Here is a 27,833-nt window from a genome sequence, read left to right as displayed (position 1 = left end):
CCATTGGATCGAGAAACTGGATGGATTTGATGGGGAGCCCGTTCTGGTGATCCTTTACAGTAAGCATGCGGCTGGAGCGGAGATCGACAGCAGAACCTGTCCAGTACTAGTGCCGACTGCCATGTGTAGAGGTCCATTAAACTTCGGGGCAGTGACAGCGGGTAGGCCATTAATCTCTGTATCCTCTGACACACAGCCCATCGCACAGTCCAGGATCAGCGCTCGGCTTGTGATCCGGTGATGAGCGGCCTCTAGTCCCCGCACAATATAACGATGCAGGTGTCAAGATCTATATCCGAGCTGCGGGAAGTCGCTGCTGGAGTGGCTCTCTGATCGCAGGTAGCGAAAACTACTGAAAAAAGATATCGATCTTCACAGAAGGATTGAGCTCATCCAAGACTTTGAAATGCCCACGGTGTGCACCAGTCTCCGGATATCCAGAGATGGGCAGTACATTCTCACCACTGGCACATGCAGGCCTCGGGTGCGCTGTTATGACACTTACCATCTGTCCATGAAGTTTTAGAGGTGCATGGATTCTGAAGTGGTTAAATTTGAGATCTTATCAGAAGACTCCAAGCTCCTCTTCCTCCACAGTGACCAATATATAGAGTTCCACTCGCAGCACGGCTACTACTACAAGTTCAGGATACCAAAGTTTGGCCGGGATTTTTCCTACCTTTCCCAAGCTGTGACGTGTACTTTGTTGGAGCCGCTTCCTGATTCCCTCCAAACTGAAGCTTCACTTATCAACGTTTGCGACATCAATCCTGACCACCACTTATTTGCTGCCGGTTCAGGTGAGGGTAAAGTGGAGTGCTGGGACCCCCGGATAAGGAGCCGTGTCCGGATCCTGGACTATGTGATGGGCTGTGTGTCAGAGGATACAGAGATTAATGGCCTACCCGCTGTCACTTCCCTGAAGTTTAATGGACCTCTACACATGGCTGTCGGCACTAGTACTGGACAGGTTCTGCTGTACGATCTCCGCCCCAACCGGCCACTTACTGTAAAGGATCACCAGTACGGGCTCCCCATCAAATCCATCCAGTTTCACGATCCAATGGAGCTGATTATATCATCCGACCCTAGGATTATCAAAATGTGGAACAAAGATAATGGAAAGCTTTTGACCTTTATTGAACCCCCGTCTGCAGTGAATGAAATGTGCCTTTATCCGAATTCAGGAATGCTGTTCACGGGTAACGAAGCTTCGAAAATGAATGTGTATTATGTTCCGGCACTGGGACATGCTCCGAAGTGGTGCTCATTCTTGGACAACGTGACAGAAGAATTGGAGGAAAATCCGGAAAGCACAGTCTATGATGACTACAAGTTTGTCACCAAAAGGGAACTGGAAGACCTTGGATTGACCCATCTCATTGGATCAGCCATGCTTCGGGCGTATATGCATGGTTATTTTATCGATATACGGTTATACCATAAGGTGAAAGTGATGTCAATCCATTCACTTATGAAAAATACAGGAATAACAGCGGGAAATTACTGGAGAGGTGAAGGATTCTTAGGATCTATGTAGTGATCAGTGTCTCCCCATACGCAGGATTACACAGTAGTGAAGAAGTCGTCTGGTGAGTGTGTGACCCCCCGTGTGTCAGGAGGATGGACCCAGAGCCCCATCACCGAGCCTCCACCTCATTCACTGATACATGAGCAGAAGATCCTAGAACTTACCTCCAGGATCACTGAGCTGCTGAGCGGAGAGGTGAGCGCTGCCGGGAATGCTGGGACATTGTACAATAACACAAGGGAGGGGTCTGGGTGATGACTGTGTCATTGTGTGTGTCAGGTTCCTATAAGGTGTCAGGACGTCACTGTCTATTTCTCCATGGAGGAGTGGGAGTATATAGAAGGACACAAGGATCAGTCCATCATCAAGGACATCATGATAGTGAAGGGCCCACCAGGGATGGAGAAGGACAGAGAGCAGATGGCGGCCAGGATCCTGGAGCTCACCCTGGAGATGATCTCCTTGATAACCGGAGAGGTGAGAGTCTCCCAGGACACGGCTCTTATCTCTAGGAATAACAGCGGGAAATGACTGGAGAGGTGAAGGATTCTTAGGATCTATGTAGTGATCAGTGTCTCCCCATACACAGGATTACACAGTAGTGAAGAAGTCGTCTGGTGAGTGTGTGACTTCCAATGTATCTAAAGGTTTGATCCAGAGCTTTGCCATTGAGCCATTACCTTATTCACTGATAAATGAGCAGAAGATCCTAGAACTTACCTCCAGGATCACTGAGCTGCTGAGCGGAGAGGTGAGCGCTGCCGGGAATGCTGGGACATTGTAAAATAACACAAGGGAGGTGTCTGGGTGATGACTGTGTCATTGTGGGTGTCAGGTTCCTATAAGGTGTCAGGACGTCACTGTCTATTTCTCCATGGAGGAGTGGGAGTATATAGAAGGACACAAGGACCAGTACAAGGACATCATGATGGTGGACCACCAGCCCCTCACATCACCAGGTAAGAGGAGACCTTCCTGATTATAGAGGACAGAGCAGGTGTGAGGTCACCTAGACTCCTCCATCATCACATATGGGAAAAAATATAAATCTGTCTCTGCAAAACAAGTTTACATTATTAATCTTATATCTTCTTTATCTCAAGACCCCAATTATTTTCTACTTGTAACTCCTGACTGTGCCCAGGACTTTATCTCACACTTTTAACTTTTATTGCCCTAATATGATAATTTTCTAAAGAGGCTACTGGGGCGTGGAGTAGCCGCGCTGTGTAGCCTCAGCTCCGGCTACTCAACGTACCCGGTAGCCTCTTTAGAAAATTAGCATATTGGGGCAATAAAAGTTAGAAAAAGGGCTATCCTCACGTAGAATAGAGGCAACTACCACCCGATCTACCTTAATAGGTAGATTTGCGGTGCTAGGTTTCCTTTAAAGTCACAATAGCATCAAGGAAAGATTCACCTACAATCCTCCTCAAAAGCACCTCAATGTGAGACAATAGGGAGAAGAAGTGTGTTATTAACTGTCGGTAGTAATTGGCGAAGCCCATTAATCTCTGTATAGCACAAAGTCCTACTGGTCAAGGACACTGGAGAACTGCAGACCGAGATGTCCAAGAGGACTTGCCGTACGTGGGACTGGTGGGACTCAAGGTCCATAAAGAACACCAGAATATCATCAAGATCAACCATGATACAGGTATATAGCAAGTCTCTGAATATGTCGTTGACAAACTCCTGACAAACAGCTCTGGCGTGACTAGATACTGAAAGTGCCAATCACAAGTATTGAAGGCGGTCTTCCACTCATCGCCTTTGTGGATACGGATGAGGTTATATGCCCTACGCAGGTCTAGTTTGGTAAAGACCTTGGTTCCAAGTAAGCAGTCGAAAAGTTCCGTGATCAACAACAATGGATAACTGGTCTTTACAGTGATTGTTAAGGCCGGAATAGTCTATGCATGGACGGAATGACCCATCCTTCTTGGCTGTCAGGAGAAGAGGATTTGCGTATTAACCCCCTCTGCAGGCTCTCTTTCACGTAGCCCGACATCGCTGTGGTCTCAGGCACAGACAGTGGGTACACACAACCCAGTGGAGGAGATGTGCCCGGTAGCAGGTCAATAGGACAGTCGTAGGGACAGTTTGGTGGCAAAGCTTACTTCTCCGAAAAGACATTGGCAAAGTCCAAATATGGTACAGAAAGACCCACCAGAGGCTTGGAGGACATCGGAGAAGACACGATGGAGACGGAGCAAGGTAGCTCCAAACAGCGTGACTGGCATACAAGTAAGTCACCATTGGAAAACTTCACCGGTCTGCCAGTTGGTTAGCACATGAAATGAAAGTCTCTCCTTGTGCAAGGCCCCCCACTAGCAGGCATAGGGGTTCAGTGCTGTACCGGACCAGGGCATGGAGAATCTGCCCACTGACAGACAAGATGACCAGCAGCTTCTTGAGACAGACCACAGGAAGACGATACTGAGAGACCAGGGCAGCATCCACGAAGTTTCCTACAGAACCGGAATCCAGGATGGCAGAGACTTGAAACTGATTACGTGTCCCGGAGCTGAGTAAGACTGGTATGTTCAGACCTGAAGAAGCTTTGTTCACACCTAGGGACGCTTCTTCCAAGAACCCTAGGTGTGTGCATTTCCCGGATGCTGAAGACAGAGTCTGAAGGAAGTGTTCCGGACTAGCACAATAGAGACAGAGGTTCTCCTGTCGTCGACGGGAACGCTCCTGGGGAGACAGCTGAGCTACACGGCAGGTGGCTGAAGGGGGTTTTGGAAGGCAGGAGCCAGGTGGGGCAAATGTCAGGAAACCCATTTTCAGGAAACCCATTTTCAGGAAACCTATTTAAGCCTGCCTCTTCCTGCAAACCCTGAGAGAAAGCTCCTCAGCGATATTCCTGCTCCTGTGTTCCCATGTTCCTGCTTTCCTGTTTGTCCTTCTCCCATGTTCCCGCATCCTGCGTTCTTGTGTCTCGTGTGTCTGCGTTCCCATTCCCATCTCCCTGGACCCCCTGTTGCTGACCCTGGATTGGACTTGAACTTGCATCTCTGTTGCCTGCCCTGACCCTGTGCCTGAACCTGACCACGAGACTGTCTCCTGCTAAGGTACTTCGACCTTGGCTGCCACCTCGGGCTACTCACACCTTTGGAACGACCTGATGGTACGCCGCCACAGCAAGACCATCCCACTTAGCGGCGGGCTCTGGTGAAGACCAGGTGCCACTTTGATTCCGGTCCCAGATGTCGGCTAGTACCACCTCCAGCGGTGGTCCAAAGTATCCACTCATCCCGAATCCTGACAGTAAGATGCGGCCATGGATCCCACCGGGGTTCCACTTCCCGGTCGGCCTGATCTTGCCAATATCGCGGTCCAGCAATCCCGGCAGATTGCCGCACAACGTGAACAGCTGGGGCAAGTCACCACCAGCTGCTAGCCACTCAGCATCAGCAACAGGTTCCTGAGGCTGCTCCCGTGATTTCTGCCACTCCGGCTTGTCTTCCTGCTGCAGAACCCAGGCTACGGCTGTCTATACCCGGCAAATATGATGTAGAACCCAAGCTGTGCAGGGGCTTTATAACTCGGTGCTCCCTGCACATAGAACTCATGCTGTCTCAATTTGTTATGGAGCGTCCAAGGTGACATTTATCCTCAGCCCCCTCTCCGGAAATGGCCTGGGCTACTCTGGGACAGAGATGACCGGGTCACGGCTACCCTCGCTGCATTTCTGGTGGCGTTCCGGTCTGTGTTCGAAGAACCTGCACGGGCCTTTTCTGCTGAGACTGCATTGTTGAACCTGCGCCAAGGCGACTTATCCGTAGGAGATTTTGCTGTCCAGTTCCATACCCTGGCCTCAGAAATCTCCTGGAACGATGCAGCCCTGTCCGCTACTTTCAGAAAGGGACTCTGCTCCTTAGCCACTCGGATTGAAGTGCGCTTTAGGAAACGTCACGAACAACATCAAGTCCATCCACGACGTTTACCACGCCTGGCTCCTGCTTTCCAAAAGCTGCTCCAGCTTCTGACCAAACCGGCTGCAGAAGAGCTATGCAGGTGGACCGAACCTGACTCTCTCTCCAGGAGCGTTCCAGACTACGTCTGGGGAAGCTCTGCCTGTATTGTGCCAGCGCGGAGCACTTCATTGGGATTTGTCCTGTCCTTCCCCAACGTCTGGGAAATGCCAGCACCTAGGGTTCTTGGAAGAAACGTCCCTACGTGTGAGCCAAGCTTCTCCACTTCTGACTATTCCTGTGCTCCTCAGTGTTGGCACCTGCACCCAGATCCAGGTCTCTGCTTTCAGGTCTCAGGGAACTTTGTGGATGCCCCCCTGGTGTCCCGGCACCACCTCCCTGTGGTCTTTCTCGAGAAGCCTCTGGTAATCTCCTCGGTCAGCGGGCAAATTCTCTCTGATCCAGTCAGGTACCACACTCCCTGCAAGTTGGTGCTCTACATAAGGAGAGGCTGTCCTTCTACGTGTTGCCCCGCTCTACCTCCTCCCTCTTTCTGGGTCTTCCGTGGCTGCAGCTTCATGCACCCGTTCTCAACTGGATGAAGGGGGAGATTCTTCGTTGGGGTCCAGAGTGTCAGTCCCACTGTATGGAAGCGTCTCGGCCAGTGACAGTCTTGGCCTTCTCCTTGACTTCTAAGCCTCTAGAGGCCCTACCTACATGTTACCGGGACTTTGCCAATGTGTTCTCTAAGAAGCAGGCCGAGCCACCACATCCCTACGACTGCCCTATTTATCTGTTTCCGGGTACCTCTCCTCCCGGGGTCGGGTGTACCCTCTCTCCGTACCTGAGACTCCTGCCATGTCCGAGTATACTAAAAAGAACCTACAGAGAGGGTTTATACGTGAGTCCTCCTCTCCAGCCGGTGCAGGGTTCTTTACTGTGACCAGGAAGGACGGCTCTTTGCGTCCCTGCATTGGCTATCACGGACTCAACAAGACACTCTAGTGTCTCCCATCGTGGCGCTCACCAAGAAGGGCACCAATCCCCACCTCTGGCGGCTGAAGAGGACTTCTCAAGGTTAAAGTCTGCCTTTGCCTCAGCTCCAGTTTTCACCAGGCCTGACACTGAGAAGTCCTTTCATCTAGAGGTGGATGCATCCTCTGTAGGTGCTGGGGCAGTGCTCACCCAAAAAGGGCCTTAGGGCTGGACTCTCACGTGCTAACCACTAAGCCACCGTGCTGCCCTAGAAGCTCAGCACATGGTGAAGAAAAAGGTCCTGTGAGGAGGGGGGGGATCTATAACTCTGGCTAGAGAAGTGTCACCAGACCCATTCTTCACTATTAATGGCTCCAGACTCTCCCGGTCTCAGAAGTCCTTGCTGCCTTTGCTCCTCTTTTAACCTATAAGCCTCATAGCCAGGTCCTCACTACAATCCACCACTTCCATTTGGCAAAAGGTCAAACTATTATTGAATCTGGAGGGGTGCACGAGATTCAATTTAATGTGGCTGGACCCATGTTTGAAGGAGATGGAGTGTTGGGTAGGATTTCATAGCTAGGAGGCTAAATGTCTAAGTTAAGGTAGCGCGGTTCTATTCAGATGAAAGCCTATGATCAATTCAAGGAAGACTTGGCGCATAACTAATTTTATCAATACCTTTAGCTCCACCACGCCCTAGAGGTGCCCAGCTGGGAGGCGCTTCTAACCGTTGGTAACCACCTTCTGATAGATGGAATTAAAGGTTATATATTTGTGGTGTATAATACACTGCTGTCCTCTTACCAAATGGATGCATCCTCTGTAGGTGCTGGGGCAGTGCTCACCCAAAAAGGGCCTAAGGGCTGGACTCTCACATGCCGTTTCTTCTCCAAAACATTTTCAGAGAGAAGTTACACTATAGGAGATAGAGAACTTCTGGCCATTAAGCTTACCCTGAAAGAATGGCGATATCTTTTGGAGGGAGCTTGGCATCCGGTCTGTGTGTATACGGATCATAAGCGTCCTGCAGAGAAGAACATCAAGGCAAATGCTCTCTCTCGTGCCTCTAATGTTAGTGGGGAAGAACTGGCTCCTCGGCATATCATCCCTCCTGAACGGCTGGTTGTGGCGGCTCCATTGGATCTCAGGCAACTCCCACCGGGAAAGACTTATGTCCGACCTGCCCTTCAAAGATTTTGTCTTAGGAACATTGCTCTCGTGTGGCTGGGCATCCTGGGGTGCAGCGCTGTGTAACCCTCATTCATTCATCCGGTTCTCAAAAATTTCTCACTTTAGAATTTGAAGGACCAGCGCCCCACTAATTGGTGCCGGCCATTTTCAGAAAAAGCCTGCTTCTTCCTGCAAACCCTGCTGGATCTTTGTGCCTACGCTTATAGAAAGTTCCCCAGCGATATTCCTGGGTTCCTGTGTCTTGTTCCCATTTGCCTTGACCTCCTGTTGCTGACCCCGAATTGGACTTGACCTTGCACCTCTGCCGCCAGCCCTGAACCTGACCCTTCTGCTAAGGTACCTCGACTGCCACCGCGGGCTAGTCGCACCTGGTGGTGAATCGACCTGTTGGTAGCCCGCCGCAGCAAGACCATCTGGCTTTGCGGCGGGCTCTGGTGAGACCAGGTGCCACTTAGATTCCGGTCCAGAGGATGCACTAATCCCGAATCCTGACACAAATGCAAATTACAAAACACAAAACTACAGAGATCTGAATCAAGTGGGAGGAGGACCCTGCCCCTGAGAGGTCACAATCTATATGAGGGTTAGATGGAGACACAAGGTGAGGGAGCAGTGCAATAATTGTGTGTTGTAGATCCTAACCAGGTGGGTTTTCAGGTTACGTTTGAAGTTTTGAAGGTGGGGGATGGTCTGACACATTTTGGTAGAGAGTTTCAGAGTATGGGAGATTAACGGGAGAAGTCCTGGAGACGATTGTGAGAATTGTGGATCGTAATAGGGTGAATTATAATAAATAAATAATTCCTTTATATAGCACACAGATTACACAGCGCTGCACAGAGCTTGCCAAATCGGTTCCTGTCCCCAATAGGGCTTACAATCTAATCGACCTACCAGTATGTTTTTTAGAGTGTGGGAGGAAACCAGAGGAAACATGCGCAAACATGGATAAACATACAAACTGTTTTCAGATGTTGACCTTGGGACTTGAACCCAGGTCCGCAGTGCTGCAAGGATGTAATGCTAACCACTAAGCCACCGTGCTGACCTAATGGTGAAGAAAAAGGACCTGTGAGGAGGAGGGGGGGGGGACTATAACTCTGGCTAGGGAGGTGTCACCAGACCCATCCTTCACTATTAATGGACCCTTGGTAAATGAGCCCCAATGTCTTTAGTCCCCTCTCTGACACTGTGTAAATCTCATCTGTACCTATTAGTCCTATTTTATTGGACCTCCTACTGGCTGTACAAGTATATAATACTGCCCCATGGTGACCAGTACTATATGATAAAGATAATAAACAGACCACCATAGAAAGGCCAACATCACCAAGAATATCACTAAGAAGAAGCAAATACACTGAGGAATATTACCGTCATACAGAGAGGAATATTACCGTCATACCGTAAGTAATACTACCGCCATTCAGCGAGGAATAATACCGCCATACAGCGTTGGGGTACTACCTCCATACAGTGAAGAACACTACTGTCATACAGTGAGGAACACTACCGTCATACAGTGAGGAACACTACCGTCATACAGTGAAGAATACTACCGCCATACAGTGAGGAACACTACCCCCATCCAATGAGGAACACTACCCCCATCCAGTGAGGAACACTACCCCCATCCAGTGAGGAACACTACCCCCATCCAGTGAGGAACACTACCGTCATACAGTGAGGAACACTACCGCCATACAGTGAGGAACACTACCTCCATACAGTGAGGAACACTATCCCCATACAGTGACGGACACTACAGCCATACAGTGAGGAACACTACCTCCATACAGCGAGGAACACTACCTCCATACAGTGAGGGACACTACCCCCATACAGTGAGGGACACTACCCCCATACAGTGAGGAACACTACCCCCATACAGCGAGGAACACTACCCCCATACAGTGAGGAACACTACCCCCATCCAATGAGGAACACTACCCCCATCCAGTGAGGAACACTACCCCCATCCAGTGAGGAACACTACCCCCATCCAGTGAGGAACACTACCCCCATACAGTGAGGGACACTACCTCCATACAGTGAGGAACACTACCCCCATACAGTGAGGGACACTACCCCCGTACAGTGAGGAACACTACCCCCGTACAGTGAGGAACACTACCCCCATACAGTGAGGAACACTACCCCCATACAGTGAGGACCACTACCCCCATACAGTGAGGACCACTACCCCCATACAGTGAGGACCACTGCCCCCATACAGTGAGGACCACTGCCCCCATACAGTGAGGAACACTACCGCCATACAGTGAGGAACACTACCCCCATACAGTGAGGGACACTACCTCCATACAGTGAGGAACACTACCTCCATACAGTGAGGAACACTACCCCCATACAGTGAGGAACACTACCCCCATACAGTGAGGAACACTACCGCCATACAGTGAGGAACACTATCCCCATACAGTGAGGAACACTACCGCCATACAGTGAGGACCACTGCCCCCATACAGTGAGGACCACTGCCCCCATACAGTGAGGAACACTACCGCCATACAGTGAGGAACACTACCCCCATACAGTGAGGGACACTACCTCCATACAGTGAGGAACACTACCTCCATACAGTGAGGAACACTACCCCCATACAGTGAGGAACACTACCCCCATACAGTGAGGAACACTACCCCCATACAGTGAGGAACACTACCCCCATACAGTGAGGAACACTACCCCCATACAGTGAGGAACACTACCTCCATACAGTGAGGGACACTACCCCCATACAGTGAGGGACACTACCCCCATACAGTGAGGAACACTACCACCATACAGTGAGGAACACTACCACCATACAGTGAGGAACACTACCCCCATACAGTGAGGAACACTACCCCCATACAGTGAGGACCACTGCCCCCATACAGTGAGGACCACTGCCCCCATACAGTGAGGACCACTGCCCCCATACAGTGAGGACCACTGCCCCCATACAGTGAGGAACACTACCGCCATACAGTGAGGACCACTGCCCCCATACAGTGAGGAACACTGCCCCCATACAGTGAGGAACACTACCCCCATACAGTGAGGAACACTACCTCCATACAGTGAGGAACACTACCGCCATACAGTGAGGAACACTACATCCATACAGTGAGGAACACTACCTCCATACAGTGAGGAACACTACCCCCCATACAGTGAGGAACACTACCCCCCCCCCCCCCATACAGTGAGGAACACTACCCCCATACAGTGGGGAACACTACCCCCATGCAGTGAGGAACACTACCGCCATACAGTGAGGAACACTACCCCCATACAGTGAGGAACACTACCGCCATACAGTGAGGAACACTACCGCCATACAGTGAGGAACACTACCTCCATACAGTGAGGAACACTACCCCCCCCCATACAGTGAGGAACACTACCCCCATACAGTGAGGAACACTACCCCCATACAGTGAGGAACACTACCGCCATACAGTGAGGAACACTACCCCCATACAGTGAGGAACACTACCCCCATACAGTGAGGAACACTACCCCCATACAGTGAGGAACACTACCCCCATACAGTGAGGAACACTACCCCCATACAGTGAGGAACACTACCCCCATACAGTGAGGAACACTCCCCCCATACAGTGAGGAACACTACCCCCATACAGTGAGGAACACTACCTCCATACAGTGAGGAACACTACCCCCATACAGTGAGGAACACTACCCCCATACAGTGAGGAACACTACCCCCATACAGTGAGGAATACTACCCCCATACAGTGAGGAATACTACCCCCATACAGTGAGGAACACTACCCCCATACAGTGAGGAACACTACCTCCATACAGTGAGGAACACTACCCCCATACAGTGAGGAACACTACCTCCATACAGTGAGGAACACTACCCACACACAACAAATACTTATTACCTCCATACTGTCATTAATCTATACAGTGACCGTAGTCCTGCTATAGCTGCTCATGGACCAAATAAACCTAATAGCAGGGACAATATTGGGGGTACTAATTTGGCTGGGTTGTGTAGAGCAAAGTTACAGCTCCGGATTTATCGGCAGATCTGTCATGTTTAGTACAACGACAAGAGATCCGGGCATAGGGCAGTATATATGTGGGCATGAATAGCTGTCATATGGGGCAATTTGGGACACTTAACAGTGAGGACATATAGTTGGTTTAGTGTCCCAAAGTCACCTCAAGGTAGTTTTAAGAGTTTACAACTTTGAACACTCAGTTCTGAACTGCTGCCTGTGAAAAACACAGACAGCAGCTCCTCCCCTCCTACTGAGTGACTTATCTGTACTCGGTGCACTCCGGCCGTTCTGCCTCACTATCCTCCGCCTGGGCCAAGCCCGGCCGCCATAGACAACTAAGGGGGTGTAAACTTGGGGGCGTATGTACGCCCCCATACATTAGTGTGCATGGACCTTAACTCTGATGCCCCTCCCATCTATCCTCAGCTCTGCTGCCCGGCTAATCCATCTGTCTCCTCGCTTCTCCTCTCCCTCTCCTCTCTGCCGGTCTAATACTGAATAAAAACCAATACAAAAAGTCTACAAATTATAAATGCGTCTCTCCGCAGACCCTACAAGTGATGATTATTATATGTGATGACTTGTTATTTCTGCCGGCACCATACTGCAGCCTTTATAGCCCGGCTTGTAGTATCATCTCTCCCCGAGGTTTCATGACTTCTATCTGATTGGATTTTAAACTAATTATATGGCAGCGTATTGTAATATTAATTACTATAAATGATGTCACTTTACTTCTGCTCGTAACTGGGAAAAAAATAAGTTTAATTTCTTGGTTATATTTTTTCCAGGCGTTAAAAGTACAAGAGGTTCCCATGAACGTCCCCCCTCATCTCCTTGTGGTGAAGTAGAAGATAATCAGTCACATCTTTCCACAGAGGAGGGAAATCATGGAGATAAGAGGAAGTTTTCATGTCCCAAATGTGAGAAACGTTTTACTAAGAAATCAAATCTTCTCATTCATCTTCAAAGTCACCGAGAGGAAAAGATTTTTTCATGTTCAAAATGTGAGAAAAACTTTACCCAGAAATCAAGACTTGATCAACATATGAGAATTCACACAGGAGAGAAACCATTTTCATGTACTGAATGTGGGAAATGTTTTACCCAGAAATCTTCGCTTGGTAGACATCAGAGAACTCACACAGGGGAGAAACCATTTTCATGTTCAAAATGTGAGAAAAACTTTACCCAAAAATCAAGACTTGATCAACATGTGAGAAGTCACACGGGAGAGAAACCATTTTTATGCACTGAATGTGGGAAACGCTTTGGTTTTAAATCAGCACTTATTGAACATCAGCGAATTCACACGGGAGAGAAACCATTGTTATGCGCTGAATGTGGGAAATGTTTTCGTCATAAACAAGGTCTTCAATCCCATCTCAGAACTCACACAGGGGAGAAGCCATTTTCATGTCTAGAATGTGGGAAATGTTTCACGTCAAATTCAGATCTTCAAACACATCAGAGAATCCACACAGGAGAGAAGCCATTTTCATGTTCAAAATGTGGGAAAAGTTTTAATAACAGATCTAACTTTACTGTACATCAGAGAATTCACGGAGGGGAGAAGCCATTCTCATGTACTGAATGTGGGAAGTGTTTTCCTGTGAATGCAGATCTTCGAAGACATCAGAGAACTCACACAAGAGGGAAGGCAATTTCATGTACTGAATGTGGGAAATGTTTTACCCGGAAAACTTCGCTTGCTAGACATCAGAGAACTCACACAGGAGAGAAGCCATTTTCATGTTCAATATGTGAGAAAAACTTTATCCAGAAATATAGTTTTGATCAACATGTGAAAAGTCACACAGGGGAGAAGCCATTTTCATGTACTGAATGTGGGAAACGCTTTGGTTTTAAATCAAAACTTATTGAACATCAGCGAACTCACACAGGAGAGAAACCATTTTTATGCACTGAATGTGGGAAACGCTTTGGTTTTAAATCAACACTTATTGAACATCAGCGAATTCACACGGGAGAGAAACCATTGTTATGTTCTGAATGTGGGAAATGTTTTCGTCATAAACGTGGTCTTCAATCCCATCTCAGAACTCACACAGGGGAGAAGCCATTTTCATGTCCAGAATGTGGGAAATGTTTCACTTCATATTCAGATCTTCTAATACATCAGAGAATCCACACAGGAGAGAAGCCATTTTCATGTACTGAATGTGGGAAATATTTTAGTCGGAAATCGGACCTCGTTATACATCAGAGAATTCACACAGGAGAGAAGCCATTTTCATGTACTGAATGTGGGAAATATTTTAGTCGGAAATCGGACCTCGATATACATCAGAGAATTCACACAGGAGAGAAGCCATTTTCATGTACTGAATGTGGGAAATATTTTAGTCAGAAAGAACAGCTTCTTATGCATCAGAGAATACACACAGGGGAGAAGCCATTTTCATGTCTAGAATGTGGGAAATATTTTAGTCGGAAATCGGACCTCGTTATACATCAGAGAATTCACACAGGAGAGAAGCCATTTTCATGTTCAAAATGTGGGAAAAGCTTTACTAACAGATCTAACTTTGCTTCCCATCAGAGAATTCACACAGGGGAGAAACCATTCTCATGCACTGAATGTGGGAAATGTTTTGCTTGGAAATCAGTTCTTGTTACACATCAGAGAATTCACACAGGGGAGAAGCTATGTTAACCCATGGAATTTTTTTTCCAGCTTCCCAGTACACGAGATGGAATATTAAATACCATCACTATGAAGTGGAATTTGTTACGCAGAAAACAAACCCAAATAGAGCTCTGTACATGGAAGAATAAAAAAAGTTATAGATTTTTGATGGTGGGGAGTGAAAAATGGAAATGAAATAACCAAAAAGAGCCAGACCGTTATGAGATAATTGTCCTTGGTGTAAAATACGTGACCAGATCTTTTTATGGATTTCCTTCCTACGGATAACTATTAAAGATCATGTATTATTTAAAAGCTAAGAAAGGCCCCGATGATAAATGGCTCCTCAGGTGACTTTTGTTCCATACCTCCTGTCATTGTCGGCAGCTCCTCCTCCTGTGACTTGGTTACGGAGAAGCTGCTCCGATGTATAACAATATATTCGCTAGTTCCTTCCCCATGTAACTTGTATCTTCCTGTAGAAGGTTCATCTGGAGTCGGTGTGTTCTCTCCTGGATGGAGGCTTGTCCTCCCCTGTAATGGTCCTTTACTCCATGTAAATGATCATGTACAAAGCCCTCGACTAGACAGATTGGACGTCACTGTGTCACAAAGATGGTGGAACGCTGTGACCTTGTGTTGGCGATATAGAAGTTTCCTGCTGTATAAAGTTGTCCAATGTTTTAAATGTATACTTAAGTTTGAATTGCAAGATAAATCCCCTTTGATAGGAGTATTTACGACTGTAACCTCTATGATCTGTAGGGGGCGCTCTGGCCGCTGTACTTCTTAAAATACTAAAATTTTGTTTATTGGTGAAGTAATCAAATAAATGTATTTTACACTACGGATTCTCATTTTGCAAAAATCTTCTGGGTGCTATGTCTGTGGGGTGCGGTCTGTCCCATGGGGGGCTGTGCTGTATGTCTGTGGGGTGCGGTCTGTCCCATGGGGGGCTGTGCTGTATGTCTGTGGGGTGCGGTCTGTCCCATGGGGGGCTGTGCTGTATGTCTGTGGGGTGCGGTCTGTCCCATGGGGGGCGGGCTGTGCTGTATGTCTGTGGGGTGCGGTCTGTCCCATGGGGGGCTGTGCTGTATGTCTGTGGGGTGCGGTCTGTCCCATGGGGGGCGGGCTGTGCTGTATGTCTGTGGGGTGCGGTCTGTCCCATGGGGGGCGGGCTGTGCTGTATGTCTGTGGGGTGCGGTCTGTCCTATGGGGGGCTGTGCTGTATGTCTGTGGGGTGCGGTCTGTCCCATGGGGGGCGGGCTGTGCTGTATGTCTGTGGGGTGCGGTCTGTCCCATGGGGGGCGGGCTGTGCTGTATGTCTGTGGGGTGCGGTCTGTCCTATGGGGGGCTGTGCTGTATGTCTGTGGGGTGCGGTCTGTCCCATGGGGGGCTGTGCTGTATGTCTGTGGGGTGCGGTCTGTCCCATGGGGGGCGGGCTGTGCTGTATGTCTGTCGGGTGCGGTCTGTCCCATGGGGGGCTGTGCTGTATGTCTGTGTGGTGCGGTCTGTCCCATGGGGGGCGGGCTGTGCTGTATGTCTGTGGGGTGCGGTCTGTCCCATGGGGGGCTGTGCTGTATGTCTGTGGGGTGCGGTCTGTCCCATGGAGGGCTGTGCTGTATGTCTGTGGGGTGCGGTCTGTCCCATGGGGGGTGGGCTGTGCTGTATGTCTGTGGGGTGCGGTCTGTCCCATGGGGGGCTGTGCTGTATGTCTGTGGGGTGCTGTCTGTCCCATGGGGGGCTGTGCTGTATGTCTGTGAGGTGCGGTCTGTCCCATGGGGGTGGGCTGTGCTGTATGTCTGTGGGGTGCGGTCTGTCCCATGGGGGTGGGCTGTGCTGTATGTCTGTGGGGTGCGGTCTGTCCCATGGGGGTGGGCTGTGCTGTATGTCTGTGGGGTGCGGTCTGTCCCATGGGGGTGGGCTGTGCTGTATGTCTGTGGGGTGCGGTCTGTCCCATGGGGGTGGGCTGTGCTGTATGTCTGTGGGGTGCGGTCTGTCCCATGGGGGTGGGCTGTGCTGTATGTCTGTGGGGTGCGGTCTGTCCCATGGGGGTGGGCTGTGCTGTATGTCTGTGGGGTGCGGTCTGTCCCATGGGGGTGGGCTGTGCTGTATGTCTGTGGGGTGCGGTCTGTCCCATGGGGGTGGGCTGTGCTGTATGTCTGTGGGGTGCGGTCTGTCCCATGGGGGTGGGCTGTGCTGTATGTCTGTGGGGTGCGGTCTGTCCCATGGGGGTGGGCTGTGCTGTATGTCTGTGGGGTGCGGTCTGTCCCATGGGGGTGGGCTGTGCTGTATGTCTGTGGGGTGCGGTCTGTCCCATGGGGGTGGGCTGTGCTGTATGTCTGTGGGGTGCGGTCTGTCCCATGGGGGTGGGCTGTGCTGTATGTCTGTGGGGTGCGGTCTGTCCCATGGGGGTGGGCTGTGCTGTATGTCTGTGGGGTGCGGTCTGTCCCATGGGGGTGGGCTGTGCTGTATGTCTGTGGGGTGCGGTCTGTCCCATGGGGGTGGGCTGTGCTGTATGTCTGTGGGGTGCGGTCTGTCCCATGGGGGTGGGCTGTGCTATATGTCTGTGGGGTGCGGTCTGTCCCATGGGGGTGGGCTGTGCTGTATGTCTGTGGGGTGCGGTCTGTCCCATGGGGGTGGGCTGTGCTGTATGTCTGTGGGGTGCGGTCTGTCCCATGGGGGTGGGCTGTGCTGTATGTCTGTGGGGTGCAGTCTGCACAAGGGGGATGTGGGAAGGATTTCACATGGGGAGGGTCGCTGGGGTAATAGGTTGGATTCGCATGTGGAGCAGTGGAGGGTCTATGGCCCTTTCTAAGCCGTAACCTTACCCCACCCAGTGTAATGCCCCCCTTAGTACCATCACATTGTATAGACTGGGATCAGATACTGTCACATGATGAGACTAATGTTAAATGTGAGACATTCAAATCTATACTGGGTCTTTATTCCTATAGGTAACGGGTATAGACAGACGAGATAACCCCCTGCGTAGCTTATAGCTACAGTTAAAAGGGCAATAAATGAAAAAAAAGAGGGCATTTAAAAAATATAAATCTGTCGGGTCATGTGAAGTCTTCAATTATTGCAAAGCACTTACCAAAATTTTATAAGAAGGAAATAAAATCAGCTAAAATACAAAATGAAAGACAGGTGGTCAAAGATAGTGGGGGGGGGGGGGGTAGGGATGAATGGAGTAGAAGTCACAGGTTGGGATCTGGCATGAGGCACTTGTGGCTGGCACTGCTATCTTGACTACAGGGGTTCTTAGTTTGATTTTTTTTCCCCCCTTCTTCTTTTTTTTCTTCCTCTCTCTTTTTCTCTCTCTCTTTTACCCTGCAGGTTCCTTCTTCTTCCCTCATCGTATAACTTTAAGTGGTCTCAGGGGTTTAGGAAAAGGGAGTTAAGACTATGAAAATATTGGGGGATATTTATCAGGGCCTCTGCACCCTGAAGCCCTGAAATAATCGCAAATCCTAGCTTATTGCTAGCACTTGGAATTATTCTCCCCAATCCGCCACCTTCATGCCAGTGGAATGTGAAGGGGCGTGAAGAGGGGGTGCGGGCTGGCGTGGGGCGTTACTGTCCCTAAGCCTGCACACTCGCTGCAGCCGGAAACTTGCAGGGCCCGGCGTAGAGATGAACGTTGAGGGAGACCCCACCGGATACATCAGAAGCAGGTGGCAGTATGGGTTCTGACCTGATTGCTCTTCAGGAAACACATCTCCTGGAGGATAAAGGGGAAATTTTGATAAAAAAAATTGGGTTGGGAAAATTTTCCACTCTTTTGGATCTGCATATTCCCAAGGGGTCTCAAATTTATTTCACAGGGATTGTAGAATTTCAAGAGGAAAGGGTTGAAATAGATAGTGAAGATGTCAGGCACCAGGGGTAGTGGACCCACTGGACCACCGAAAGCCAACACCTGGGAGTGGAGTCTAACTGGCACCCGGTTTTCACCAGAGCCTGCCGCAAAGCGGGTTGGACTTGCTGTGGCGTGGTACGCTCGAGAGGCGTGACTTTGTTCGTGGTGGTGGCCAAGGCAAAGTACAGAATTGTGAGGCAAGATCGTGGTTGGGGACAGGCAGGAAGTCGAGCCAGGCACCACAGGATCAGAGTCTGGGACATAGTGGTAGGTCAAGACAGGCATCACGGGATCAGAGTCAATAACGGAACTGGCATCCCACCGGGAAATCGCAGAGGAAACAGGGCATCAGGAACAAGCTTTCTCAATAGCTATAAGCCACAAAGATCCAGGGGGGTGTGCAGGGAGAGGCTGCGTTATAAGGGATTCTGGGAATGGCCCTTTAAATCTTTGTGAACTGGTGCGCATGCCCTAGGAGGCGGGAATGCGTGCCCACGACCGCCAGAACGAGGACAGGTAAGTGAGATTGCGGCCGCGACAGAAGGTAGATTTATTTTTCTTTCTAGTAATTTAGAGGGAGAGAAATGGGTAATAGCAAACATTTATGTTCTTCCACCCTATTCACCTCATATAATTATACACTTTATATATTCTCTACTGAAATTGGGGACTCATAAACTCTGTTGGTTGGAGATTTTAACACAATAATGGATCATCAAATAGACACTTTTCACATTAGACAAGTATTTCTTCAAATTAAAAATTTTGCAGTGATGGTCAAAAATTGTAATTGGCTCGATATTTGGAGGCTGTGTAACCCCGGCAAGCGAGAATACTCTTGCTACTGGGGTTCCTGCTTGCCATTCTCGCCATTAGATAGGGCACTCGCTGATGATAAGGTTTTGCGCCTAGTTAAGAAGGTTATCTTTGGTATTAAAGGGATATCAGACCACTCAACCCTGGTAATAATATTGAATAAGATAGCGTCCCTGGTGGGTTTAAGAATCAGGACTTCTCCAACATGGCTGAACATGTTGGGGAAACAGGAGTGGATTGCTAATGGGATTAATGAATTTTTGAATAACAATAAAGACTCCGCAAACTATAGAGAGACCTGGAGGGGGGTTCACGGGGGACTTGAAATTATCGAAATTTTTACAAAACATTATGAAGTACTATTTTCGTCTCATAAGAATAAGACGCAGGAGGAGCTAAATGGATACTTTTATGATATCTCACTCACGAGATTCCCGCAGATGTGGAAAGATCTCTTGGACAGGGACATTGTGTGGTCGGAAGTCATGGAGATGCATCAGGGTTGGATGGTCTAAGCTGGTAAATGCAGACCAGCCAATAGCAGCAATATCCGTCACAATTGGCGTCACAGTTGTTATTGGGGGCAACACATGGAGATGATTGGTGCTGTAGGACCGCATGAATCATTGGTAAAAGGGGGAACGTCTGGTGCCATCATGCCAGCTCCTAGAGAGCTCCAATTGGCTGATGTACACCCTCTGCGCACCCACTTCTGTGTGGCACTGTATGAAGAGACCACAGAGCTCTCCCTGGATCCCTCGGGATTAGAAGCTCCCCGTGTTGTGCCAAACTACTACTAAAAGAAGTACTCCGGAAAGGTACAGAGTCTGTTCCAAAAGGGGAAGGACACTATGGGGCGCATTTACTTACAGGGTCACAGAAAGTGCATTGTCCGACTATAATGCTGTGTGCGGAGATTCACTAAGATCCTGTGCCCAAAGTCGTGCATGTGTCGCTCCCCTCACTAGTCCGACAGAGTTCATCATCTTTCAGAATCAGTCGGACTGTCTGACAGCACGTCACCTAATTTGTGTTGCATGGAGGCCAGTGCAGCCGCGCCACAAAAGGGTCGCGTGCGACACAATCCCAGCGCAGACACTTCTTACATACCTGCGAAAGCCGTTTTAGCCCAGATGTGTGTATGCTGCCTCACCGACTCAAGGAAAAGGGGATATAAGTCAGCAAAATTCTCATATACAGGATTTGACTATGTATGTAGCTGTATATATATGTCTCTGTATACAGTATAGGTGTGGGGTGTATATATATGTCTCTGTATACAGTATAGGTGTGGGGTGTATATATGTCTCTGTATACAGTATAGGTGTGGGGTGTATATATAACTATGTATGTAGCTGTATATATATGTCTCTGTATACAGTATAGGTGTGGGGTGTATATATGACTATGTATGTAGCTGTATATATATGTGTTTGTATACAGTATAGGTGTGGGGTGTATATATGACTATGTATGTAGCTGTATATATATGTGTTTGTATACAGTACAGATAGTACAGATAGTCTATTGGGCCAAATTTTTTCTGTTTTCTTTCCTGATCTTTTGCCTCTCACCTTCTTCCTGATGTCATGTGGAATAAGTACCTTGGTCCCCAAGCTCCTAAAGGCATGAAGTATACTAGCACACTACACTCACCGGCCACTTTATTAGGTACACCATGCTAGTAACGGGTTGGACCCCCTTTTGCCTTCAGAACTGCCTCAATTCTTCGTGGCATAGATACAACAAGGTGCTGGAAGCTCCTCAGAGATTTTGGTCCATATTGACATGATGGCATCACACAGTTGCCGCAGACTTGTCGGCTGCACATCCATGATGCGAATCTCCCGTTCCACCACATCCCAAAGATGCTCTATTGGATTGAGATCTGGTGACTGTGGAGCCATTTGTGTCCAGTGACCTCATTGTCATGTTCAAGAAACCAGTCTGAGATGACTCCAGCTTTATGACATGGCGCATTATCCTGCTGAAAGTAGCCATCAGATGTTACAGGGTACATTGTGCTCATAAAGGGATGGACATGGTCAGCAACAATACTCAGGTAGGCTGTGGCGTTGCAACGATGCTCAATTGGTACCAAGGGGCCCAAAGAGTGCCAAGAAAATATTCCCCACACCATGACACCACCACCAGCCTGAGCCGCTGATACAAGGCAGGATGGATCCATGCTTTCATGTTGTTGACGCCAAATTCTAACCCTACCATCCGAATGACGCAGCAGAAATCGAGACTCATCAGACCAGGCAACGTTTTTCCAATCTTCTACTGTCCAATTTCGATGAGCTTGTGCAAATTGTAGTCTCAGTTTCTTGTTCTTAGCTGAAAGGAGTGGCACCCGGTGTGGTCTTCTGCTGCTGTAGCCTATCTGCCTCAAAGTTCGACGTACTGTGCGTTCAGAGATGCTCTTCTGCCTACCTTGGTTGTAACGGGTGGCGATTTGAGTCACTGTTGCCTTTCTATCAGCTCGAACCAGTCTGCCGATTCTCCTCTGACCTCTGGCATCAACAAGGCATTTCCGCCCACAGAACTGCCGCTCACTGGATGTTTTTTCTTTTTCGGACCATTCTCTGTAAACCCTACAGATGGTTGTGCGTGAAAATCCCAGTAGATCAGCAGTTTCTGAAATACTCAGACCAGCCCTTCTGGCACCAACAACCATGCCACGTTCAAAGACCACAAATCACCTTTCTTCCCCATACTGATGCTCGGTTTGTACTGCAGGAGATTGTCTTGACCATGTCTACATGCCTAAATGCACTGAGTTGCCGCCATGTGATTGGCTGATTACAAATTAAGTGTTAACGAGCAGTTGGACAGGTGTACCTAATAAAGTGGCCGGTGAGTGTAGATATCTGATATATAGCCAAGTGGGAGGGCATAATGTGGGAACCGATAACGCAAGACACATGGCAACTGATTTGGCGTAGGGCTGCTAAACCCTCCCTATGCACTAGACACAAAGAAAACCAGTATAAGCTGATGTTACAGTAGTATCATACTCCGTCTCTGCTCCATAAATAGTTTCAAGATAGCCACTAGAATGAGTCTACACATACTTACTGCGGCAAGGTGTCCGATTTCGCATGTTTGATAAAACATGGAAGCAATGGGACCGCTTTTGGGCAGAGGAGCTGGGACATGAGGGAGAGTGATAGGGGCGCCCCCTTTGTTTCTTCCCACACTTGTTGTTATTGTGAGTATGAATGGTCCCCCCTTATCTATGTCTCTGGTTTTTTTGTTTCTCTCTTTTTCTTACTCTCTCTGAATCCTTTGGATGTAGGGTAAAGCCCCAGCATTTTGCACCTAGTCGTATCTTCTGGAGATAGGCCAGACAGCTAGAGTGCTACCATAAGAATGTTCCATCGCTATGATTGGGCTTTAGGCCCTCGATTAGATTAACGAAGGACGCTAATGTCAAAGTTCTACCCGATATACTTTGTTGTATTATTGTTTTATTGGTCGAAAATTTCAATGCATAATATGTTTCATATCCATGGTTATGTTTTCTTTTTTTTTTTTGAAAAATTATAGTAAAAATACAATTATAAAAAAAAAAAAAAAGAAAAAAGAAAATGAGGTCCCTGGAGCCAGGTTCCCCTAAACAGGAAATCTCACAGTAGATTCCTTTGAGAATAAATGAGAATGATGAGATGAAAAAAAATGCAAGCACAAAAGACAAAAACTACAGTGATCCTGAACATGTGGAAGGAGGACCCTGCCCCTGAGGGTTCACAATAGATGAGAGAGACAGGGTGAGGAGCAGAGCAGTGCAGTTATTGTGTGTCGTAGGTCATCCTAAACCGATGGGTTTTCAAGTTATCAGAGAACTCACACGGGAGAGAAGCCATGTTACCACTTATGCTGTGTTTGAAGATGTCATTTCTTAATAAAACATTTTCCACACGTGGAAATGGCTTCTCCTCTGTATGAATTTTCAAAAAAAAAAAAAAAATCGCTAATATAATTTGGTATCATCGTGTCCCAAAATATCCGATCTCTCAAACTTTTTTATGATTCTTACTGTTTAATTGCTTTTATATGTGATCGAGGGAAAGGGGGATGATTTAAACTTTAAAAAAGTAAAAAAGATATGAAAAAATAGTTAAAAAAAAAGTTAAATTTAATTTTTTTTACCATTATTTCAGATCTTCCAGGGTATTATAAAGCCCTCATCCACTGTGTATGGAGAGAGCTCAGCTCGTGGGCTCTCTCCGTACACCCTTCGAAGCACGAGGACGATATACTTCGTGCTCGGTCGCGAAGGTGTTAAAAACATTTTCGGGAAAATATGCAAAGTTTTCCAGGATAAGGATAACCACGCCTCTTTTAGCTCCTTGTAAGGCAGCTCCCTTGACATCAGGCATGACCCACAAGAGGTCTTATAACTTGATGCGGGATAAAAACTACTTAAGGCTTCTTGTAGGTCATGCCTGATGTCAAGGGAGCTGCCTTACAAGGAGCTAAAAGAGGCGTGGTTCTCCTTATCCCATCCTGGAAAACTTTGCATATTTTTCCAGAATCCCCCTAGTGGAGCATCCATGGCTATAAGACTCCATACGCCAACACGGTGGACTTAATTGGCATTTCCGTAAGGAGAACTCTTTCTTACCGACCCCAAAACGTTTTCCACATTCACTACCTTCAAACGGCAACTCCAGTGTGAGTTCTCTGATGTCTAACAAGAGCTGATTTCTGGGTAAAACATTTTCCACATTCAGTGCATGAAAATGGCTTCTCTCCTGTGTGAGTTCTCTGGTGTGTAACAAGAAGTGATTTCCAAGAGAAACATTTTCCACATTCAGTGCATGAAAATGGCTTCTCTCCTGTGTGACTTCTCTGATGTGTAACAAGAAGTGATTTACTGCTAAAACATTTCCCACATTCAGTACATAAAAATGGCTTCTCCTCTGTGTGACTTCTCTGATGGCGTAAAAGATGTGATTTCCGGTTATAACATTTCCCACATTCAGTACATAAAAATGGCTTCTCCCCTGTGTGACTTCTCTGATGGCGTAAAAGATGTGATTTCAGGTTAAAACATTTTCCACATTCAGTGCATGAATATGGCTTCTCCCCTGTGTGAGTTCTCCGATGTGTAACAAGATGTGATCTACTTCTAAAACATTTCCCACATTCAGTGCATAAAAATGGCTTCTCCCCTGTGTGACTTCTCTGATGGAGTAAAAGTAGTGATTTCTGAGAGAAACATTTTCCACATTCAGTACATAAAAATGGCTTCTCTCCTGTGTGAGTTCTCTGATGGAGTAAAAGTAGTGATTTCAGGGTAAAACATTTTCCACATTCAGTACATGAAAATGGCTTCTCCCCTGTGTGACTTCTCTGATGGAGTAAAAGATGTGATTTCTGAGAGAAACATTTTCCACATTCAGTACATAAAAATGACTTCTCCCCTGTGTGAGTTCTCTGATGTATAACAAGATTTGATTTATTTCTAAAACATTTCCCACATTCAGTACATGAAAATGGCTTCTCCCCTGTGTGACTTCTCTGATGGAGTAAAAGATGTGATTTCCGAAAAAAACATTCTCCACATTCAGTGCATGAATATGGCTTCTCTCCTGTGTGACTTCTCTGATGGAGTAAAAGTAGTGATTTCTGAGAGAAACATTTTCCACATTCAGTGCATGAATATGGCTTCTCCGCTGTGTGACTTCTCTGATGTATAACAAGATTTGATTTATTTCTAAAACATTTCCCACATTCAGTACATGAAAATGGCTTCTCCCCTGTGTGACTTCTCTGATGGAGTAAAAGTAGTGATTTCTGAGAGAAACATTTTCCACATTCAGTACATGAAAATGGCTTCTCCCCTGTGTGACTTCTCTGATGGCGTAAAAGATCTGATTTCAGAATAAAACATTTTCCACATTCAGTGCATGAATATGGCTTCTCTCCTGTGTGAGTTCTCCGATGTGTAACAAGATGTGATCTACTTCTAAAACATTTCCCACATTCAGTGCATAAAAATGGCTTCTCCCCTGTGTGACTTCTCTGATGGAGTAAAAGTAGTGATTTCTGAGAGAAACATTTTCCACATTCAGTGCATGAATATGGTTTCTCCCCCGTGTGACTTCTCTGATGGAGTAAAAGATGTGATTTCCAAAAAAAACATTTTCCACATTCAGTGCATGAATATGGCTTCTCTCCTGTGTGACTTCTCTGATGGAGTAAAAGTAGTGATTTCTGAGAGAAACATTTTCCACATTCAGTGCATGAATATGGCTTCTCCGCTGTGTGACTTCTCTGATGTATAACAAGATTTGATTTATTTCTAAAACATTTCCCACATTCAGTACATGAAAATGGCTTCTCCCCTGTGTGACTTCTCTGATGGAGTAAAAGTAGTGATTTCTGAGAGAAACATTTTCCACATTCAGTACATGAAAATGGCTTCTCCCCTGTGTGACTTCTCTGATGGCGTAAAAGATCTGATTTCAGAATAAAACATTTTCCACATTCAGTGCATGAATATGGCTTCTCTCCTGTGTGAGTTCTCCGATGTGTAACAAGATGTGATCTACTTCTAAAACATTTCCCACATTCAGTGCATAAAAATGGCTTCTCCCCTGTGTGACTTCTCTGATGGAGTAAAAGTAGTGATTTCTGAGAGAAACATTTTCCACATTCAGTGCATGAATATGGTTTCTCCCCCGTGTGACTTCTCTGATGGAGTAAAAGATGTGATTTCCAAAAAAAACATTTTCCACATTCAGTGCATGAATATGGCTTCTCTCCTGTGTGATTTCTCTGATGTTGTACTAAATTTGATTTCATGGTAAAACATTTTCCACATTCAGTGCATGAAAATGGCTTCTCCCCTGTGTGAGTTTTCTGATGTGTAACAAGATGTGCTTTCTGAGAGAAACATTTTCCACATTCAGTGCATGAAAATGGCTTTTCCCCTGTGTGAGTTCTCTGATGGTGAACAAGATGTGATTTCTGAATAAAACCTTTTCCACATTCAGTGCATGAAAATGGCTTCTCCCTTATGTGCAATTTCTGATGGCGAGTAAGATTTGATTTCAGGGTAAAATATTTCCCACATTAAGTGCATGAAAATGGCTTCTCTCCTGTGTGACTTCTCTGATGTTGTCTTATTTTTGATGGATTAGGAAAACATTTCCCACATTCAGTATATAAATATGACTTTGCTGCTTTGTGACTTTTCACATATTGATCAAGGCTCGATTTCTCACATTGTGACGTTCCCTGTGACTGATTATCTTCACCACAAGGAGATGAGGGGGGACGTCCATGGGAACCTCTTGTACTTTCATCTCCTGGAAAATATAACCAAGAAATTAATATCTGAGGTTGCCTTTTTCCCCAATTACGATCAGTGAAGTGACGCGTCAGTAACATACAGGGGCACGTTTACTTACCTGGTCCTGTCACGATCACGTGGTGCGTTGTCCAATGTGGATTCGGGTCGTGCGCCAGAGTACCTGCATAGGTCGCTTCCGCGCCGAGATCACCTGCTTCTTCCCGATGCTTGTGAGTGCGTGTCTTGTGACACAATTCCATTTTTAAATTCTGCGGTTTGTCCGAATCCGTCGGGTTGTCCGATGACCACGCCCCCCGATTTCTGTCGCGTGCAAGCCAATGCGCCACAATCCGATCTCGTGCGCCAAAAACCCGGGGAAATTCGGCGCACAATAGAAATATTCGGGAAACCCGACGGAATCGCGGACCCTTAGTAAATGAGCCCCACAGTCTCCTATGGACAGATGACTATTGATGAATATAAACTATGGAAATGTAAACCATTGACATATAATTTGATCAAAATTCAACTAATTTTCAAAGAAATAATCAAATCCTTAGAATTAAAATTCTTCTACTTCTAAGACATAAGACGGGGCATCAAACCCATTTTCACCAGGGCCACATTAGCCCCGTGGTTGCCCTAAAAGGACCGAATTCGATATTATTATGGTATAAATGTATCTACTCATGTGCTTTGTAATGACCTCTATACAGAATTGCCATTACAATCAGCCATTGGAGGGAAACCACAAAGCTGAATATACTGTTAAAGGAAACCTACCACCACGGATCTACCTATTAAGGTAGATCCGGTGGTAGGTGCCTCTAACGTATATAGGGATGGCCCATTTTAGGGCTAATCCTTTAGTCCCCTTTATCTTTATTAAACTTTAATTGGCATAATATGCTAATTTACCAAAGAGGCTACTGGGGTGTGGAGTAGCCGGTGCTGAGGCTACACGGCGCAGTTACTCCACGCCCCAGTAGCCTCTTTGATCCTCCTACCCAGATATCTTCAGCACACAGCTACGAGGGGCTCTGTGTTCTGCGCATGCGCAGCAGCTCCGGCGCCAAGACCGTGCAGCCGCTGGCTTCAAGGACGAGGGCGGGCAGCTCCTAGTAACTGTGCGCGGAAGATATCTGGATCAAAGAGCTTACTGGGGCACCCGGTAAGGTAACAGAATAACATAATTTAATAAATAAAAATGCTGCTGCTTGAACCATCAGTCGCCATCTTTTTAAAAAAAAAATCACATTGATCTTTGTATTATTCTACAAAAAAGAAAACTCAATATACGACCCCGCTAGTGGAGACAACCCCCATATGCAGGACCACAGCATATGGGCCATATCAGTAGAAGCTTCCCCACACTTTGGGCAGGTATCATCAGGTCGGATTCCTATATCATGCAAGAATTTGGGCGTACGATAAACTCGATGTAGGATAGCTATTTGGGAAAGCCTGCCAGACTCGCTGATGGACATGGTCGGGATCATCTCCAATATGCCATCCCATTACTCGTCTGTGATG

At 47.3% G+C, this 27,833-nt stretch overlaps 4 protein-coding genes and 1 pseudogene across 4 annotated transcripts in view; 3 read left to right on the top strand and 2 right to left on the bottom strand.

The window, feature by feature from the left end:
- Nucleotides 1–15,160, top strand: part of LOC140119964 (uncharacterized) — a 50,426-nt gene extending 35,266 nt beyond the window's left edge. The window contains exon 5 of the mRNA XM_072139400.1: nt 12,567–15,160. Coding sequence (XP_071995501.1) covers nt 12,567–14,340 — 1,774 coding nt within the window. The 3' untranslated portion in view covers nt 14,341–15,160. The remainder of the gene's footprint in view (nt 1–12,566) is intronic.
- LOC140119845 (uncharacterized) overlaps nt 1–27,833 on the top strand; it is a 403,197-nt gene that overhangs the window by 167,451 nt on the left and 207,913 nt on the right. The window lies entirely within an intron of this gene.
- The window catches only part of LOC140116889 (uncharacterized), a 448,339-nt gene that overhangs the window by 336,953 nt on the left and 83,553 nt on the right, over nt 1–27,833 (bottom strand). The gene's annotated exons all lie outside the window — the stretch shown is intronic.
- On the top strand, nt 362–1,518 carry LOC140119751 (nucleolar protein 10-like; annotated as a pseudogene).
- Nucleotides 23,450–26,083, bottom strand: LOC140119799 (uncharacterized). Its single transcript, XM_072139196.1, has one exon. It carries the CDS (start codon nt 25,808–25,810, stop codon nt 23,657–23,659), a length of 2,154 nt encoding a protein of 717 aa, XP_071995297.1. The 5' UTR covers nt 25,811–26,083; the 3' UTR covers nt 23,450–23,656.

The sequence above is a fragment of the Engystomops pustulosus genome, chromosome 2 (assembly GCF_040894005.1).
Source record: "Engystomops pustulosus chromosome 2, aEngPut4.maternal, whole genome shotgun sequence".
In the NCBI taxonomy this organism is placed as follows: Eukaryota; Metazoa; Chordata; class Amphibia; order Anura; family Leptodactylidae; genus Engystomops; species Engystomops pustulosus.
Note: the sequence above shows the minus strand (reverse complement) of the source record. Positions and strands in the feature narration are given on the sequence as shown.

Coding starts and splice junctions, on each gene's coding strand:
- LOC140119799 (XM_072139196.1), bottom strand. CDS start 25,810: ATGAAATCAAATTTAGTACAACATCAGAGAAATCACACAGGAGAGAAG.